The sequence below is a fragment of the Ipomoea triloba genome, chromosome 1, assembly GCF_003576645.1.
Source record: "Ipomoea triloba cultivar NCNSP0323 chromosome 1, ASM357664v1".
Lineage (NCBI taxonomy): Eukaryota > Viridiplantae > Streptophyta > Magnoliopsida > Solanales > Convolvulaceae > Ipomoea > Ipomoea triloba.
In genome coordinates this window covers 33,385,830-33,404,955 of record NC_044916.1, presented here as the reverse complement: position 1 = coordinate 33,404,955, position 19,126 = coordinate 33,385,830, and the positions used below count along the sequence as shown (strand labels likewise).

At 40.3% G+C, this 19,126-nt stretch overlaps 4 protein-coding genes across 7 annotated transcripts; 3 read left to right on the top strand and 1 right to left on the bottom strand.

Annotated features, from left to right (window-relative positions):
• Nucleotides 1-387: 387 nt before the first annotated feature.
• LOC115995539 (26S proteasome regulatory subunit RPN13) lies at nucleotides 388-5,391 on the top strand. Of its 3 annotated transcripts, none has more exons than XM_031257055.1 (14): nucleotides 388-431; nucleotides 650-737; nucleotides 1,618-1,710; nucleotides 1,869-1,928; nucleotides 2,086-2,124; nucleotides 2,216-2,290; nucleotides 2,402-2,468; nucleotides 2,868-2,949; nucleotides 4,091-4,206; nucleotides 4,319-4,342; nucleotides 4,512-4,606; nucleotides 4,698-4,775; nucleotides 4,859-4,913; nucleotides 5,189-5,391. In XM_031257055.1, exons 2-14 carry the CDS (start codon nucleotides 714-716, stop codon nucleotides 5,329-5,331), a joined length of 951 nt encoding a protein of 316 aa, XP_031112915.1. In that variant the 5' UTR covers nucleotides 388-431; nucleotides 650-713; the 3' UTR covers nucleotides 5,332-5,391. The 3 variants fall into 3 exon arrangements, with proteins under 3 accessions (XP_031112915.1, XP_031119422.1, XP_031106364.1); XM_031263562.1 differs by lacking the exon at nucleotides 388-431 and adding an exon at nucleotides 437-568; XM_031250504.1 differs by lacking the exon at nucleotides 388-431 and having other exon boundaries at nucleotides 581-737.
• LOC116028326 (basic proline-rich protein-like) lies at nucleotides 5,364-6,723 on the top strand (the record flags this gene model as incomplete). Its single annotated transcript, XM_031273435.1, has 1 exon — nucleotides 5,364-6,723. A coding segment is annotated over one exon (1,206 nt), but the record flags the coding sequence as incomplete, so codon positions are not given.
• Nucleotides 6,724-7,047: 324 nt separating this feature from the next.
• On the top strand, nucleotides 7,048-12,624 carry LOC116020856 (TORTIFOLIA1-like protein 2). Of its 2 annotated transcripts, none has more exons than XM_031261413.1 (9): nucleotides 7,048-7,290; nucleotides 7,689-7,713; nucleotides 8,043-8,727; nucleotides 8,918-9,112; nucleotides 9,211-9,313; nucleotides 10,013-10,668; nucleotides 11,205-11,906; nucleotides 12,055-12,217; nucleotides 12,423-12,624. In XM_031261413.1, the coding sequence occupies exons 3-9, from the start codon at nucleotides 8,068-8,070 to the stop codon at nucleotides 12,437-12,439; spliced, it is 2,496 nt and encodes an 831-aa protein (XP_031117273.1). In that variant the 5' UTR covers nucleotides 7,048-7,290; nucleotides 7,689-7,713; nucleotides 8,043-8,067; the 3' UTR covers nucleotides 12,440-12,624. The 2 variants fall into 2 exon arrangements, with proteins under 2 accessions (XP_031117273.1, XP_031117281.1); XM_031261421.1 differs by lacking the exon at nucleotides 7,048-7,290 and adding an exon at nucleotides 7,368-7,515.
• Nucleotides 12,625-12,816: 192 nt separating this feature from the next.
• On the bottom strand, nucleotides 12,817-17,315 carry LOC116020871 (probable serine/threonine-protein kinase PBL17). The gene is made up of 7 exons (XM_031261433.1): nucleotides 17,111-17,315; nucleotides 16,883-17,018; nucleotides 15,790-16,142; nucleotides 14,615-14,750; nucleotides 14,087-14,223; nucleotides 13,712-13,835; nucleotides 12,817-13,497 (listed from the first exon to the last, which is right to left on the bottom strand). Exons 2-7 carry the CDS (start codon nucleotides 16,956-16,958, stop codon nucleotides 12,977-12,979), a joined length of 1,347 nt encoding a protein of 448 aa, XP_031117293.1. The 5' UTR covers nucleotides 16,959-17,018; nucleotides 17,111-17,315; the 3' UTR covers nucleotides 12,817-12,976.
• Nucleotides 17,316-19,126: the final 1,811 nt, after the last annotated feature.

Genomic DNA, 19,126 nt, shown 5'->3' with positions numbered 1-19,126 from the left:
TACCAAACATGGCCTATATGTATTATTATTAGGGTAAACACTTGTGTGATATCGTCTCACGAATCTCATTCCGTAAGATAAGGCGAAAATTTGGTTAATAGGTTAGATCTGACTTCATTAATCAAAGATTAAGCACGCCTCACAGATTAAGGCTCGTGAGACGATCTCACGCAAGTTTTTGCCTTATTATTATTTTGAAACATGAGTATATAATTTATCTGAAAGGGCCTGAACCTATAATATGAGTTTGCTAATTTTGGGTCTAATCCAGATTTGCCATGAGCCCATGATTTTAATTGGATCGGGTCACAAAACTAAGCCCAGACCATGACCACGCACACCCCGGCCCCCACGCACGAAATATACGATTCCGAGCGCCGGAAATATAATTCGTCCGATGCCCAGAAATATCATCCATCGTACACATAGAGGTAACCTGGAGATAGATATTGTTGTCATCTATTAATACTGCTATTGAATTAGGGTTTTACAGCTTTGTTATTCCGGATTAACTTTCTTCATCCTTTCTACACGTCAACCCAACTATAATAGTTTAACCTAGCAACTTGTATGTAGTAAAGAATCAATTGATATTTCTGCTCTCCTTTCACCCCCTTGTAGGTTCATATATGTTTTGATTATTTTTCAGCCGCTTGATCGGAGAGGGGAGATTAAACTTGTGGGCAGATATTTTGCTTATAGATTTATCATCGATGGATGCTCTTCCTCAACTTCAGGTATGGATGCTTTCTTTTAGTTATTTTTCTATCGTGGGTTTTAGAAAAAAAGGCACTCAGTTCAACTAGGGGACAACTGGACAAGGCCATCTTCTGTTATTATTTTCTTCTTGATTATAGAGATGTCTACTCTTAGATCCCATTTGAACATTAAGGTGTAGAATTCAAGAAGTGGCTAATGATCATGATGTGACACAGACTTGTGTGTGCTTGTGTTGCACAATATCTACAACTTGTAGCTTTCCCATGAAAATTGTGCAATATATACTGCAATGGGAGTCTATTCATTATTTATTGTGCAATGGAACTCTGGTTTAGAGTAAATTCTACATTTGGGTAGCATAATAATTGGAGTGTGTATGATGGAAGTAGAAATATTTTCACCTGTGTTGGTGTATTTAGTTCTTGTGTTATTTTCCTAGTTGCTACACCAGGAAAAAAGAGCAATTGGAGAAAGCTGTAAAGATTTAGTCACATATGGTAGCAAAATTTGAACATCTATAGCTCTTATCTTGTGGTCTGTGATTATCATAAATTCTTTTCAACTCAGTGGGCCAACTGGCTAGTTTGTCTGCTTTTTCAGTGTTTAGTCTTTGGAATTATGCATACTTTCTCTCCTCAAATCAACTAAAACTTAACCCCACTATAGTTGACACCAATTAGATGGATCTTCTCTCTTCTCCTAATCTTAATATTATTTAGAAAATCTGCTGAGTGCCATAGGACCGTGATATCTTCCTCATGAACTTCTATTCTTCAAAGATTCACAAACCATTGTCATATACTTTCTCTCTATCCTCAATAGGTATAAGTTGTATCTTGCTTTGCGTCATGCAGAGTATTTTGTAAAGATGACATTCTTTTCTATTATATGTGACAGGAAGTTTTGCTTGAATTCAGAGCAGGCAAAATGCTAATGGAGGGAAAACGAGTTGTCCCTGACTCGCGAAAAGGGCTTGTTCGTATAGGCAGGGTATTGGATTTCAAACTTTGTTGTTTGTTTCTTTCTACTAGACTAGAAAGACATGTGCATCAAAACTTCCCTTGTCTTTTTCACTGCTGATAACAAGCTTGTGTAAGGTAGTATCATCCATTGCTCTTAAACATGTTGCCTTGTCTTTTGATTTTAAGGGTGAGGAAGGACTTGTTCATTTTCAATGGTTGGATCGTTCTCTTAATGTTGTTGAAGATGTATCCTTCATCCTTTAAAATCTTTGCAGAAGTGAAAAGTGATTCTATTAGATAGTACTCAGTGCTTCCTTTTCCATTGATAAATAATAACCAAATTGCTCCTCATTTCCAATTGAGTTGTCCTGGAACTTGTATTCCTTGACAAAAATAACATTAGGATCAGATTATTGTTCCAGAGGAGGCTGTTTTTGAAAAGGTATTTATCAAGTCTTGTGTATAGTAGTTTTTCCCCAGTAATCATGTTGAAAATTCACACGGTTGATCTTCTTTGTTGTTGAACTATTCAGGTTAATCAGTCAGCTGGGAGGGTTTATATTTTGAAATTTCATACAGATGATAGGAAGTTTTTCTTCTGGATGCAGGTTTGGTTTTTGAGCAAGAGTTTATCATATAACTTTTTCGAATTCACACACACACACACCCCCCCAATATAGGGCATTGCTAAGATCAATTGTGACTTGCATATCTTGCAGGAGCCAAAAGATGACAATGATGCACAATTATGCAGCTCAGTCAACTTCTACCTGAATCAACCACTTGGTAGAAAAATGCTTTCTAAAACTTTGGACTCTGTTTTAGCTATTTAAATTTTATGGAAGAAATCTTACTTCCCATTTGCATCATCAAAGGCTCTGATTCGGCATACCTCAATCAATCCCCAATCTTGTTTGTTTGTTTGTTTTTGTTTTTTTTTTTACCTGTTTTTTTTATCTGCTTGATTTTTTAGATTTAATTATCTGCTTGAAGGTGTGTGTGAACTGTGGTGTCCATGTGATACTTTTCTTTTTCTTGGAACAAATGATTGTATACTATTTGCATTCAATGCAAACTAATTACTGATTTCAACTGCTGTATCTATATTTCCTTATGTACTTTTTAGAATTCAACATCTCTGATGATAACTACATACATGTCATGTTTTGAAACTCACTTCAACAGAGTTTGCTGGTGAAGAGGAGCCTGAAGCTTCTGCTCCTTTACAAAATTCTGATGATATGGTTGAAGAAGACATTTCATCAAGGTAAATTTGTGTAGTATGTAAATTCACATTTTGGTTTTCAGCAAGGATAAGGGATTATGTTCTAGCAAATAGTATGCATTCCTTAATTTGCAATTGTTTCTTGAAATGACTGTGCTTTACTTACCAAGGTTTTGGTTCTAGTTATTAATATTCTCACATTTGTTTGGTAGATTAGGTTGATTCTTTATAATGTTGTTCATAGTGGACTTATTAAAAGAAATGCTACAAATGGTGTATGCACAAATCATTGGGCTGCAGGCATATAAGTGGGAACCTTGTTTCTTTCATGTGTAGTGACTTTGCAATAATGAACTGCAATCCTAATCAATTAATGAAATCTTAAAGTTGAAGGCCGAGAGAAACCATCTTTGTTACTGCAGTCAATGTATGAATTGAGATAATGGGCTAGTTTAACTAAGTTTAAAGTTAGAACTGATTGTAGACTGCCAGATTCATGTCCTTGAGAGTTGAGATCATGGTTTCACAAATAGAAAGCTGCTAACATAGGATTAGTGGATGTTTTGTATGGATTTGAACTTTGTCTTTTGTTACCTCCCCCTGTTCATATGTCTGCTACCTTCCCACTCCTCTTTAACCAGTTGCAACAATTCCAGTGTGTTGTTTTAGCACCAGAATAGATTATTTAGTGTTACTATACTTCTCCCATTCTCTTTTATCTTTACGAGATCACACTATTGTGTTCTTAAGAACAGAAAATTTTACAAAATTTGTGAAATTGAGTTAATTAGGGGCTGAGAAGTCTACTTTGGTTCTCTGGAGTCTGGACTATAATTGTTGGTATAAGTTGCACATTAGTGATATTCTTTCATATCTTCAATCTGTTAATTTTTTTTTTCTTTGTTCTGATCTGTTCCTATTTTACTTGTGGTAATTTATTGATGCTGAAGGCAAAAGAATCAGGAAAGTCATGTACTTGTTCAAACTTGTAAAGATAGATAGACAAGTGAGGTCTCAACTTAGCTTGGCTGAATTGTCTCTTAAAATTTCTGTTGTCTATGCCCTTTATAGTTTGTTGCCCTTTAATGTGTAAAATTTATCATGATTTGCCAAACTGCTAATGGCATATATGTGTGTATGCATGTTTGTATTTATATATGTATCTAACCTTATTCCCTTTCAGGGCAGGAAATTTGGTTGGCCCAAGCATGGGTACTGAAGCAACTAGTGATGTGACATCTTCAGGACCTGTAAAGTTGGCTGATCTACAAAGGATATTAAGTAACATTGGATCATCAGGTTATGTTGACTTTTCCATTTGTATTTTCTAATGTAGTTCTCTGTGTCTGTGTCTGTCTCTCTTATTTAATGTATTCTCTAATAAAATGTTATTACTGTTGCATTGGTACAGGTGAAGCTGCAGATCCAGATGCTGGTAAGGATTTGATTGTTATGAGTTGTTCTTGGTCACTAGTAGACATTTGATATATGGTCTAATAAGATGTTAGAGCGCAATGAGGCAATAGAGTATTAATTGCTAGTTATAATTTTCATAAAGGGCTCACCTCTGCTATTGACATGAACGTCTTTGATTTTGTCTAAAGGCTTGGGATTAGCAGATATTTTAAGGCCTGAATTTGTATTACCATTGATTGAGGAAATACCACTGCAACAACAACTAGCTACATATTTACCTGAGGTGAATGATTTTGTTTGCATATTTGCTTTCTCTGAATTATCAGATTCTGTTAATTATTCTAGTGTCTTAAAAATTGTTTGCGAACTAGCAGGGCCAATGGAATCCGGAGGAATTGATTGAATTATTGCAGAGCCCACCATTTCGCCAACAAGTAGATTCATTTACTTATGTGAGTAATGTAGAATCTCCATATTATTTTCTTTGCTTTTAAAGTACAGTTCAGGAGAGTAATATTAAGTCTCTTTATTACAGGTGCTTCGGACCGGACAGGTTGATCTGGCTCAATTCGGAATTGATCCTAGTAAATGTAAGTCTTCTTTAAAAAAATGTCCGGAAACAGGGGAAACGAAGTATAAGTTATAATGAAAAACCTGAATGCATGTAATGCATGATTTCAGCAGTGTCTGTCAAATTTTGGCACTCCTATTTCAATCATGAAGAAAGTTAAGTTATAGCGTGGCATGACTCTTTCTAATAATCCCTTATTTTCCACCTTTATGTCTAAGCCAGTTTTTCTTATTGCTGCTGTGTATTATACTATTTTGATTTGTATGACAAACTTACCACTGAGCCTTGTTGCAGATAAGTTCACGGTTCCATCTTTTCTGGAGGCGCTCGAAGATTCTGTTTCTGGAACATTACAATCCAGTGAATCAAGGCAGGATGAGGAATTGAGATCTCACACACAGAGCAGTAGCGATCCAATGGATGAAGATCGTCAGTAACTATAAATTCAATTGGATTCATACTACCCCCCCCCCCCCCCCCCCCCCCCCCCCCCCCCCCCCCCCCCCCCCCCCCCCCCCCCCCCCCCCCCCCCCCCCCCCCCCCCCCCCCCCCCCCCCCCCCCCCCCCCCCCCCCCCCCCCCCCCCCCCCCCCCCCCCCCCCCCCCCCCCCCCCCCCCCCCCCCCCCCCCCCCCCCCCCCCCCCCCCCCCCCCCCCCCCCCCCCCCCCCCCCCCCCCCCCCCCCCCCCCCCCCCCCCCCCCCCCCCCCCCCCCCCCCCCCCCCCCCCCCCCCCCCCCCCCCCCCCCCCCCCCCCCCCCCCCCCCCCCCCCCCCCCCCCCCCCCCCCCCCCCCCCCCCCCCCCCCCCCCCCCCCCCCCCCCCCCCCCCCCCCCCCCCCCCCCCCCCCCCCCCCCCCCCCCCCCCCCCCCCCCCCCCCCCCCCCCCCCCCCCCCCCCCCCCCCCCCCCCCCCCCCCCCCCCCCCCCCCCCCCCCCCCCCCCCCCCCCCCCCCCCCCCCCCCCCCCCCCCCCCCCCCCCCCCCCCCCCCCCCCCCCCCCCCCCCCCCCCCCCCCCCCCCCCCCCCCCCCCCCCCCCCCCCCCCCCCCCCCCCCCCCCCCCCCCCCCCCCCCCCCCCCCCCCCCCCCCCCCCCCCCCCCCCCCCCCCCCCCCCCCCCCCCCCCCCCCCCCCCCCCCCCCCCCCCCCCCCCCCCCCCCCCCCCCCCCCCCCCCCCCCCCCCCCCCCCCCCCCCCCCCCCCCCCCCCCCCCCCCCCCCCCCCCCCCCCCCCCCCCCCCCCCCCCCCCCCCCCCCCCCCCCCCCCCCCCCCCCCCCCCCCCCCCCCCCCCCCCCCCCCCCCCCCCCCCCCCCCCCCCCCCCCCCCCCCCCCCCCCCCCCCCCCCCCCCCCCCCCCCCCCCCCCCCCCCCCCCCCCCCCCCCCCCCCCCCCCCCCCCCCCCCCCCCCCCCCCCCCCCCCCCCCCCCCCCCCCCCCCCCCCCCCCCCCCCCCCCCCCCCCCCCCCCCCCCCCCCCCCCCCCCCCCCCCCCCCCCCCCCCCCCCCCCCCCCCCCCCCCCCCCCCCCCCCCCCCCCCCCCCCCCCCCCCCCCCCCCCCCCCCCCCCCCCCCCCCCCCCCCCCCCCCCCCCCCCCCCCCCCCCCCCCCCCCCCCCCCCCCCCCCCCCCCCCCCCCCCCCCCCCCCCCCCCCCCCCCCCCCNCCCCCCCCCCCCAAATGTTTGATCTGAATTCTTTGCAGAAAAAGGGGCCTCTCTATAGTTGTATGATATGCTCAAACTTTGAAGGTTGAAAAGAATTGAGTGATTGTGACTTTTTAGGCATGTCATAAATTAAAATGGTGTTACCAGGCTTCTATCTTAAATTCTTAATTTGTTAGTCTGATGCTTTTGTGTCTGTTGTTTCCCCTCGTTTAATCTAGGTTGGAAAGCCTATATATATATATATATATATAAATAGGGTGGTTCATGTGCGAACGCTGAACCACATAAATCTGTGACCTATTGAAGGATTGCCGCGCAACTATTATATTATATGATTGCACTGCATGATAATCACTGAATTCGGTTCATATGAACTATACATTCATGTTACTATAATAAAGTATGATTATACATACACATGAGACAATGAGAAGACTATATGATACATAACTCAGCAGTGAATTATTTGAATTCGTTTTCTGACTAACCTAAATATTCAAATTGGCAATAATAAGCAAAAAGGTTGTAGTATTTTGAAATGACCGATGAATCTGAAAAATATTGGTAAGTTGAAAGGGGACAATTTTGCAAATGCATCAGACATGGGACCCTCGTATCCCGACCTTTTCTCCAATTTCGAAACCCAATCCCCTGAGCGCCAAAACTCAAACCCCTTACCTCTTCTTCTGTGCGAGAGAGAGAGAGAGAGAGAGAGAGTGAGAGAGAGGGAGAATTTGAAGTTGTAGGGGTAAGATATTCTCGATCTTCGTTTCGTTTCTATATTATCTTCTCCCTGAGATTCGTTCCATTTCCAATTATTTACTCATTAATTCCTCTAATTCAACTGTCTAGCATTTTTATTTTCTGGTTTAAATTTCAAAGTTGTCTACTCCGTACTTAAGTTTTGTTATTTTCGAGGAAGCATTTCATTTCCACTCTTACCTCTCTCCCAAATACTGAAGATGCTTCTCCTGTAACTTCTTCTTCATCGCTTCTTTCCTTTATTATGTTTTGTTTCGACAAATGCACTTTGTTTGAAATGTGTTTTTTTTTTTAAAAATAAATTTATTTAAACTGGATGTTTATGAACATAATTAAGATCTAGATTTTACTTTTAATTTGAATTTGCTTTGGTTTCTTGCACAGGGAACGTGAAAGTTGAAGCCGTCAGGTATGCCTTGTGTTCTGCACTTCTGTTTTCCTTTAAATTTAGTTCAGTTGCCAGTAATTTTCACCATTTTTTGGGGGTATTAACAACGGCATATGAACTTGCCGATTCTATTATCTTTTTTTTTTACTGTTTCAAAGTAATTTCTAGCACTCAATATCTGTGTTGTAATGTTTAGAGAAGTTCACAATTATTTATAGCACGGAATACCTTTGTTGTGATGTTTAGAAAAGTTAAATAGGTTTTATGTTCAACTAAACAAGTATGATTTGAATATTCATTGGCATGAATGTAGTATAATCCTTATATGTTGCTGGCATTGGCTTATACAGGCTATGTCAGTGAATAAACTACGAAATGAAGACGCGTGAAAATATGGTGAAAGGGAAAGGAAACGCAGCAAAGAACAGCCACCAGGCTGTTTTTGAACTTAAGCAACGGGTAGTTATTGCACTGAACAAGCTTGCTGATAGGGATACATATCAAATTGCTGTGGAGGAACTTGAGAAAATTATTGAGTGCTTGACCCCAAATGGGATTACCCCATTTCTGTCTTGCATATTAGATACAGATTCAGAACAAAAAAGTGCTGTTCGTAAGGAATGCATTCGATTAATGGGCTCCCTAGCCAGCCTCCATGACAACCTTGTTGGCCCGCATCTTGCAAAGATGGTAGCCAGCATTGTTAAACGGCTCAAGGATTCAGATTCTGTTGTAAGAGATTCTTGTGTTGAGACAGTTGGTATTTTGGCAGCTAAACTTGGTTGTTTTGGCACTGACAGTGAGAATGATGGAGTTTTTATTGTCCTAGTTAGGCCTCTTTTTGAGGCATTGGGAGAGCAAAATAAGCAGGTGCAATCTGGTTCGGCACTGTGCTTGGCCCGGGTCATAGACAGTATCCAAAATCCCCCTACATTGGTTTTGCAGAAAATGTTAGCAAGAACTATTAAGTTGCTGAAAAATCCACACTTCATGGCAAAGCCTGCAGTCATTGAATTGAATAGAAGTATCATTCAAGTAAGTTATTTTTTATGAATGAAGACTTTTTATTTTTGGAATAGACACTCATATTGTTTCTCCAGTTAGATCTGCATCTTTTTGATATTACAAAGTTGATAGATCATTGTAATGTTATATTTCATTTTTGAAAAATTTATTTGATTGTACCTTAGTTAATGACTTCCTGTTTCTCTGTCCATGTTTTCAGGCTGGCGGTGCTCCATCTCATAATGTTTTATCGACTGCAATAACTAGCATACAAGAAGCACTCAAAAATAGTGATTGGGCAACAAGAAAATCTGCCTGTGCAGCATTAGGGGAGATTGCTTCTAGTGGTGGAATGGTCTTTGGCTCTTTCAAATCTTCTTGCATCCGGTGTCTTGAATCATGCCGATTTGACAAGGTAAGTGACTTAGTTTAGTTAGCGGGTTGACCATTTGAAAGCTTCCAAGTTGTCACTCTAGAGTTGGACCTTTTATACTCTTTTCCATCGTTGTTCAGGTGAAACCTGTCAGGGACACAGCACTGCAAGCCTTGCACCTCTGGAAAAGTCTTCCTGGGTCAGATACATGTGAACCTTCAGAAGCAGGATCTTCTATCAAAGGTTTGCAATTTTCATTATTTCATTTTCTAAATAAAAGATGCATTTTGAAATATCACTGTTATGAACCAAGTGAATATTTAAGATAGAGTTTTTTCCACTTTTGGTCCCACGACTATGGGACCATTTCCGCATTTGATCCCCGACTATTAATTTTTTCACATTTGGTCCCATGACTTTTAAATCCTTGCCACATTTGGTCCCTCCAACCTAACTTCCGGTCACTAGTGACCAAATTTCAGGCAAGTGACCTATCTTGATGGGTAAAATTGTCATTTTTGGTTCCCTCACCGAGAAGTTTAAGAATAATGTAATGAAAAATGACAATTTTGCCCTTTTAAGATATTCACCGGTGACCGGAAAATCGGAAATTAGGTCCGGAGGGATCTAATGTGGCAAAGATTTAAAAGTTGTGGGACTACATGGCCACATGTGAAAAATTAATTGTCGGGGACCAAATGTGGAAATGGTACCATATTAGTGGGACCAAAAGTGGAAAAAACTCTAAGATATTACTCTGTTTAAAATGTCATTTTTGTAAATGTTTGAAATCATATGTGATATGTTACTGAACCTTAAATATCATATTTGGTCAACTACATGCTTGATAAGTTGTGCTCTTCATACACTTCACTTTCATGTCTTCTTATGGTCATAATTGGTTTTGCATTCTCTTTTGAAATGATGGTTTACATCTTGCAGAAAATCTCTATAAAGATGACTTTGGTGATGCTACAAGCATCAGTGAGTCAACAGTGAAGGATGTCACTCCCAAAAAATTTGGCCATGAATTGGTTAAAAGCAGACTTCCTCTTTCTTCCAGAAAATCTGGCCAAAATCATGTTGAAAAGCTTCAGTACTCCAGAACAAATGATTGGCATGTAGAAATTGCTGTACCTAGAAGGCATAACATCTTTACATCTGAGGCTCAAAATGCACAGCCAGATGGTTGTTCTGTTACAAAGACTACTGAAAGAAGATTTGATGTTACAAGTTCCCAAGATGTTGAATATGAATATGTACACATAGATGACAAGCAGGAATGTTCTTCTGTGTCAAATATCTTCCCTGATAACTTTCATGCAAAAGAAGTTACAGCTTCTCACGAGGCTCTTGATGAGATGAGTATGGATACATCTACAATAACCAATGAGCAGTGTGCTGGTGTAGTAACTATGGAAGAGCAAAGGTACTTGTCTAAAATGCAGGATCGAAGACGCTTGGATTCCACTGCTACTGAACCAATCTCTAACACAATGCATGGATGTTGCCCAAATATTGCAAATGAATTGGCATCCATTCAGAAACAGCTGTTAGAGATTCAAAACACACAAGCTAATTTTGCAGATATTTTAAAGGTAATTCATATGCTTCAAGTTTGTATGGTATGGATTGTCATAATTTAGTTAAATTGTGCCATATATTGATTGGACTTGTTCCCTCTTTTTCATACTTCTATGGAGGAAAATCAACCAACCATATTAAAAGTGATAGCCTCAATGTTTTGTTGATTTGAGCAATGAAGCTACCTAATTGATGGCTCATAGATTTGGTATGGCAAAGTGCAAAGATTTCCAAAATTGGACCAAAGCAAGTGCTTTGGTCTGAAACAAGTAATGTGGAAATCAGTTGCTTTTTCCCCCACCGAGTGTAGTCAGATGGTCAACAAAAATTTGGGTTAAAATACTACCTATTGGGTGAAATATTTACCAATGCATAAAGTGCACCAAAGCAACAAGGCTCTGCTTTGACTTTTGTGTAAATTTCATATTAGTTGTGTCTTTGGTATCTATTGGGGGACTACAAGATTTACAAGCTTGACATTTTCTTTATGCAAGGTTTTTGAATTCTTATATCTACTGATAATAACTATAATTTGTTATACAATATTCAGGAGGTCACTGCAAACATAGTGGATACCCTGTCAATGGTACAGATGAAGGTGTCTGGTCTTGAAGACAAAGTTGATAGGATGGCCCAAGAACTTGCTTATGATATGAGGTGTTCTGATCCAGCAGCAATTAAACTTCTGAGAAGAGGTCCTGCAGTTGCTTCCCCTCGATTCTCAACATACACCCCTAGGCCATCTGTTGATTTATGTCGTAGGCAGCCACCAGTGTTGCCCACAAAAGATATTGATGTTTGGGAGGAAAAGGATTTGATTAAGAGCAGATCAAGTAGTTTTTCTAAACAAAGTCTAGACATTTGGATGGATCCAGCAGCAAAGCCAAATAAAAATTCTCTTGGGAAGATCACTCAGCGAGGCTCTGCACAGGGAGGCCATGGTCGTCAAACAAGAAAAACTGAGAACCCCTTTCCCAGAGTTTCTACTAGTAATGTCAAGCAAAATATCTTAGAGATTGAGAGTAGTTCGTGGAAAGTTGTTAAATGTCATATGCTAAATGGGGATCTAGATTCTGCATATATGGAGGCCCTGTGCTCAGGTAGTGAACTTGTTTTGTTTCAGCTGCTTGACAGAACGGGTCCTGTTCTGGACAACTTATCGCAAAAGACTTCTAGTGATCTTTTGTCAATTCTTTCATCATACTTCTTGGAACAAAGATTTGTGAATTCCATTCTCCCTTGGTTACAACAGGTAAACTTTATAGTTGATTTTCATTCATTGCTAAAGTGATGGAATTGAATACACTGAAGTGCTATTTCTTTTCTATGTGTGATAACATTTGCCTTATTCATTTGAGTGTACCTTCTGGTAATCTCTCTGTATTTTCTCTTCAACGTAGGTGGCTGAACTGTGCATCACCCACGGCCCTGAATACATCACTCTTTCTGCAAAAACAAGGCGGGAATTTTTGTCTGCATTTCAAGTAGTTAATATGGAATTTTCTAGTGTTGCAGAAAGAAAATCTTTCATGCAGCTGGCATCGACTTTGCGCCAGACTTGGGGTTAGTTATTCTTTTGTTACCGCCATCTTATTGTATCATTTGTCTCGTCAATTTTTTATATTTTCTCAAAATTCCTTATGAATGGATTGTAGCAAAGAGGGGTTAATGGTTAGCATTTCTCAAAAGTGTTCCTTTTTTTTTTTTTTTTTTTTTTTTCCCCNTTTTTTTTTTTTTTTTTTTTTTTTTTTTTCCCCTCATCTTTCAGAAAAGTGTTCTGCGTGACAAGATGAAAGCAGTGTGGGCGCTCTCTGGCATTCGGCAAAATCTGCTGTGTTCTCAGAGTGGACTTATGCTATCTGAAAATAAATTTCATAATCTATGTTTTATGTTATTTGAGTCTAGCATTCATAATAGTAGATTCTTCAATTACCTTGTTTGACCTGTTTGCAATGGCACACATCTTTTGTTAGAAGCTGTAGCCATCAAGATCTATTCAGTATTGATATCCCCTCCTTATGCACAACAGTTATCAAAATGAATAAACATTTTATTATAAAGTAATCAACATTAAATTCCAATCTTTCTTGGTACATTTGCGGAGCACTGAACTTATGGTGGAGTGGTGAGATTAGAATCTATATTTGCCGCCTGGAAAAGTGTTTGAAAGTAACAAAAAAAGCAGATGGATATATGGCAAGAACAACTTATATCGTGTTACATCGCAAGCTCCAGCAATGGAGGGACGAGGAGACAAAAATGAGAGATGGAGCAACTGTCAATACAACTTCGATAACCTTAAAACAATAGATCGATCATTCCTCAAAGGTCTGAAGGGCTATAGAGATCACATTCTGGCGGTTCACTCTTGCTCCTTCCATTTGATTTAGTCCACTCCGGCTCGGGTTTTCTTTCGCTTTCACATTTGACTTTGAGTGAGCTCCCCTTGTCATTTCCAGTTTCTGGCAAAGCTTTCGGCACTTCATAGAGCGTGACAGAGCCACTTGCGCTCTGGAGAATTGCCTCGGGACCTTTCTCTCGGGGTTGAAGGGATTCAAGAATTTCCACTACCTGACTCATCACAGGTCTCCCTTTCGGGTTCTGGCTCAGGCATTGGTACGCCAGGTTGGCTACCTTCATCGCTGTTTTATTCGTGTATTGCCCTTCTATTCTGGGGTCTAGTATCCTGAAGAGCTTCTTGCTGTGGGTTAGGAGAGGGCGCGCCCATTCCACAAGGTTGTGCTCTCGGCTAGGCCTACTTTTGTCCATTGCCCTCCTCCCAATTAGCATCTCAAGCAACACAACCCCAAAACCATAAACATCACTTCTCGCGGTTAAATGCCCTGAATAAGTCAAGTTGCACTTTACTTCACAATCTACATCAAAGCATCCGCTAATGCGAAAATTGTTCACACAAGCGAATGGCAATAATCATATTCCTAACATGGACCTTGTTCCATGTGAGATATCGAGGACCTAAAATCTACTTAGACAACTTTGTACTAACTAAAACACTCAAAAGTATAACATTTCATAGCGAGTAAAAACAATACTTACCAGTCATGACATATTCGGGAGCTGCATAACCATAAGTACCCATAACTCGTGTTGATACATGAGTTTGATCCCCCATTGGCCCATCTTTAGCAAGTCCAAAGTCTGAAAGCTTTGCATTGAAATCCTGCAGATTTGAATTAAAACAATAATCCTTCAGCAACTATCCTTAAAATAATGATTTGACAGTTTCACCTCATAAACAATTGATAGCCCCTTCTTGTCTCCTCAATTAATGGAACTATAGAAAGACAAATCAAAAGAATACTACTTATATAAAATAAATACAATCTTTCAACTATCCCATTCCCATGATTAACAGGATACCATCCAGATCGAGACCTGAAACCAAAAGACATCACAAGAATTGTTACTAACCTCATCCAATAAAATGTTTGAGGTTTTGAAATCCCTATATATGACGGGCCTGTCTGCTCCATGAAGAAAAGCAAGCCCTCTGGCAGCGTCCAAAGCAATCTTCATTCTTCTTGACCATGTAAGAGTAGCACACACTCCTGAAAGCAAAAAGCACACGTAAATGGTTAAAGCAGAAGCAGGTCTCCATTCGTGTACATAAAAAGAACAGATGAGACTTTGTACAAGCAAACTATGGTGCATAAGTGAAAACCCATAGCAAATTATAGTTAATTCTGGATTTAGTCCTCTAACTATCACTTATTTCCAATTCTAGTCTTGACTTTTAAAGCTACCAAATTTAGTCTTGTAGTATTGAATCCTATCCAATGGTGGATCACAACTGGAAATGATTCAATACTTAAATTTGGTAGCTTTAAAAGTCAAGGCTATTATCATTCCTTAGAGTTAACTATAAACAAAATTTTCAATTCTGCTAGAGTTGATTCTCTTTACGAACATAGAGTATTGACGTAGGACTGAGGTACTCACTGGGAAAAAGGTGTTTCTCCAGGCTGCCAGATGCCATGTATTCATAAACCAATAGCCTATGTTCATCCTCACAGCAGTACCCTATGAGCTTCACCAAATTAGTATGTCGAAGCTGCCCCAAATACTTAACCTCTGCCTGCAAGCGAGAACTTAAAGTAAGTGACCTTAATCCACCAGCAAATTAACTTGGAAAGTTGGAACGGAAGCAATCATTATACCGGACCATGATCGGTGGACCATTGACTTAAGGTTCATTTTTAGTACATTGGATGTTCATTTTTAGTGTACTGAAGGTTCATTTTTTTGGTATATTATTAAATACTATAATTTTTCGAATGGAAGCAGTTGGGCCTGGGATTCAAAGATAGTTCAGGAAGTTTCTCAGAAGTTGGAATTTTCTTAAATAGGGTCGTTTACTAAACAGCTTACTTTGCACACAATCTATTGTTTAATCCCGAGAGTATGATTATTATTGCTGATTTAGATGTTATCTTCCATTTCACTTTTCACTAGGCAAAATTTGCTACAATTAGTTATAATAAAATAAGAACGGGAAAATTGGGGGAAAAAATGTACTGTCCAATTGGTTCCGTAAATCTAGCCCTTAATGACTAAGAACACATGTACAAAGACCAACATTTATGTGAACTAGGAAAGTTTATTTCTAACAAAAGTATGGATCCAATATTCTAGACTCACTGAAAGTCACCAATATAAAATAAAATCAATTCATTATTTATGCATAAATTTTCATGAGTTCAGGTTTTCATTCAGTTTGCTATGAGATTCAAATAGCCATTCTTAAAAAAGAGAAAGGAGAAAAAAATGATCATAGCGATAAATTGTTTACCATGGGAGTAGAGCTGTGGTGGCAAGGATGGATAGTGGATGGGGTGTTAAATTGCAACAATAATTAAATTCAATCCCTCCGACAAACAATTAAACATAATGACTATTTTGGATATCTTTTTCCAGTATGTAATTTTAGTTGCGTTGCTACTATGGTAGTAAATCATATGCACTCTCCTGGGTAAATTTCTTCATCTCATCACCAATGCACTAAACTACGGTACAGAGCAGTGACATGCAAGGACAAATTGATTGACAAAAGTCAAAGCAAGACGATACTTTTGCAAATAGAATCTGTAAACTTAACAGAAGCTACAGAAAATTACCAGCCATTCTCTGTCGCCCTGTAGACCTTCAGGGTCAAGCTCTTTAATGGCAACACGAGTGGTTATGTACCCTGGTCTCACGTGTTCATCTATGACTCCTTTATAGACTCGGCCAAACCCACCTTCACCAAGAACTTGATCGGGTCTAAAGTGCTTGGTACCCAATTTCATTTCTTCATACGTGAAGATATCAAGATCACTATTCCCAGGACTTTGTCGCAAATCCCTGACATTTTTGGGCATTACGACAATTTTGGTTGCACTATCAGTCTCATGGGCTTCTGGTGCATTTGTCTTCCTTGGACTTGCATAATTTGCTTTGGCTATAGACGGGGCAACTCCAGGGCGGACCGCTACAGTTTAAACAAACCAATGATAACAACAAATCTAAGCTTAAAACTAAATATCAACAGTATATTCTGAAATTGTACAAGTTTCCAAACAACAGGAAAAAGGAGAACACACCCGAATGCCCAATACAGAGAAAAGCCAAGAATATTAGGAACGAAAATGGAATTATGATTTGTAACTATATCTTTTAACCACAAACTGGCTCAAATAGCTTCAGAATAAATTATTGCCATTAATCAACCAAACTCTTCTTTTCAGCCAAGAACATAAGATAAAACAACCAAAATTCCCACTAGGTAAAAGTATCAAGGTAATTAGGTTTAGCATATTCATTAACCATATGAGTATGATACAACAACAAAATACATACAGTTTGAGATTACACATGAATCCTAGGACTAGTATCATGTCAAATGTTCATCCAATTTAAGTGCCTAAAGTGTAAATCGAGTTCCAAGGAAATCTGCTTTCTCTATCAGATCCAACTCAAGAATCTACAGTTGAAAGATGATGATAATGCCATTATAGAGCTAATACGCAGCACTTCTAAACTAATATCACTTCCCTAAACTTCAGATAGCCTCCTTAATTGCATCGAAACTTCAACTCTTCAAGGAACCACTCAATTTCTAATCAAATCACTATTTAACAGAGTGACCTCACACACCATTACTTTTTCTATTATTTCACAGTCCACAGTGGTTTAGATCAAATAAAAATTTGAATTAAAAGGAAAAAATACCTGAGCCATGATTTGAAGATTTATTATTTTGTTGTTGGAATTCAGCTTCTTCTTCAACACTCAAACAGGACCCCATCAATGTTGAACTCTCCGACTAAGCTCCAAGAGCAGATTAACATTTCAACTACCCATTCCCCTTTCAAGATTTATACAGTGGATAAAAATGAGTCAAAGATTAGATTTTTATACAGTACAACTGAGTTTTACTGCATTATCTGAAATGGGTACCCGGAAATCGGATTGCTAAAGCTGGAATCCGATCTGGGTCGCCGGAATATTCCAAGATTTTCTTCAACACTCACGAAACACAGGAACAGATATGAGTAGAAAGAATAAACAGCAAAGGGAGTTCCAGGAAATGCAAAGAGCAGAGCTAGAAGCAAGAAGAAGCCATAAGGGAGGGGGTCTAAATTTTTACTCCGTATTTATTTGGCAGAAAATAATATTATTTTGTTTGAATTGTGAGATTTTTTGGGGGTGAGAGTCAAAAAGGAAGAAAAAAATGGCAAAACCAAAGGCAAAGCAAACAGCGACTGCATGGGGGGGAGACCCCACGCTGGTTTGGCTGGACGTGGATGACCAGATCGTCTTGCTTCTCTACTTTTACCATATTATCCTTTTCCTTCTTTCTTCTCCGATCCCTTTTAGTCAAACTAATAATTGGTTTTGTGAGGTTTAACAAGCAGTAAATCACTTTCAGTACTTATGCATCACTCATTATCACCTTTGCTAGCTTGAAGATAGGTACAGCTCATTGGGAGAACCAAGCATGATGGTGTATTTTGAAATCAAATAATTACTTTATTTGACACGATTACGGTGATACTATTGAAAACTTTGTTAACATTATTTTTCATTGGCATAACACTTACTTTCTTTTTTTTTTTTTTTCGAATCAAGAGGGAAGGAAACTCAAAATGAACTAATTGGGCGTAGTTACTTTAGGAGCTTGATTTGATTAACTCATCATGAAATTTTTACATAATTTCACTCGAAAATTGACAATTATAATTCAGGTCTCTTTTGTTAGCAACAAATAAATTAACTATTTAGTCCCGTCACACAATTTTGTTTTTTTTTTTTTAAATATGCTTCACACAAATCTTTCCCTTCATGACAAACGAAGAAGAAAGTAGCCATAGATCTAGGGAGTGTGGGGTGGGGTGGGGGGCTTGTTTTTGTGAACTAAGGGAGAGGAGGCAACCAACCAATTGCCTTCTCATTGTCAATGAAGAAGTTGATAATCATGATGGTATCCTCTTGATATGAGTAAGAAGAAATATATGTTTTTAAAAGATATATTTAATCACTTTTTCAGTTAGCAATTAGATTCTGTTTATGTCAAACTTAGCAATTTTTACATTAACATCACGTATGTTAGTGTTTAATAATGTAAATTCCAACTTTTAATTGACAAAATTATTATGACAAACTAGATAGGTAAGTTTAGTATCAGTTAGAGTGCTGACTGAATACCTGACAGATCAGATACTACAGCAGAGCTTTTGAAAGCTATCCGTTGGAACTACATGGTCTAAGGTTATTTTATTAAAAAAAAAGGTCATTACCTAATTGAAATACCTCAAGGATATGACAATAATTCGATTTACATGAAATATCGTAAAAATTACTTGTCTTCTAAGGTTAAAAGTAGTATATATACTCGTTAGAGAGAGAATTCTATAGAGTTGAAGAAATGAATATTGAATTGAGAAATTACACTCTACAAGATTTACAATTCAAAAAACTCTACGATTTACAAAGAGAATATATACTCTGATATATCATCTTCTTAAGGCATTACTGATTAATTGAATTTAAGAAGACTCCTGAGAAAAAAGTTCTACAAAGCTTTATCTTTGGATTGTATTCCATACAATTTTGGCGCAGTGATGGGTGAGTTTGCGAGACGGACAGTGACAACATGGATCTCCAAAAAGGGATTTATTGGACTGCTGATTACACAAATCTTCAGCCTCGATAATCCTCTCTAGCTTCTTCATATTGGGTCTGCACCGTGTGAGGTATATCGCAAATTGGGTTGAGAATGCGTTCTCTTTGTCATATGTTTGAATAATTGTTGTCGAGATACTGGATTGGACTCACTAATGGTGGTCCCAGATGTAGTCATGTAGATACGATTGTATCGATCTAGGTAAACAATATCTTGTGTTATTTACTTCCTGTTTGATTTAATTTCCACTTGGTCGTATCGCTATTGTACTAACTATTCAATCACAATTA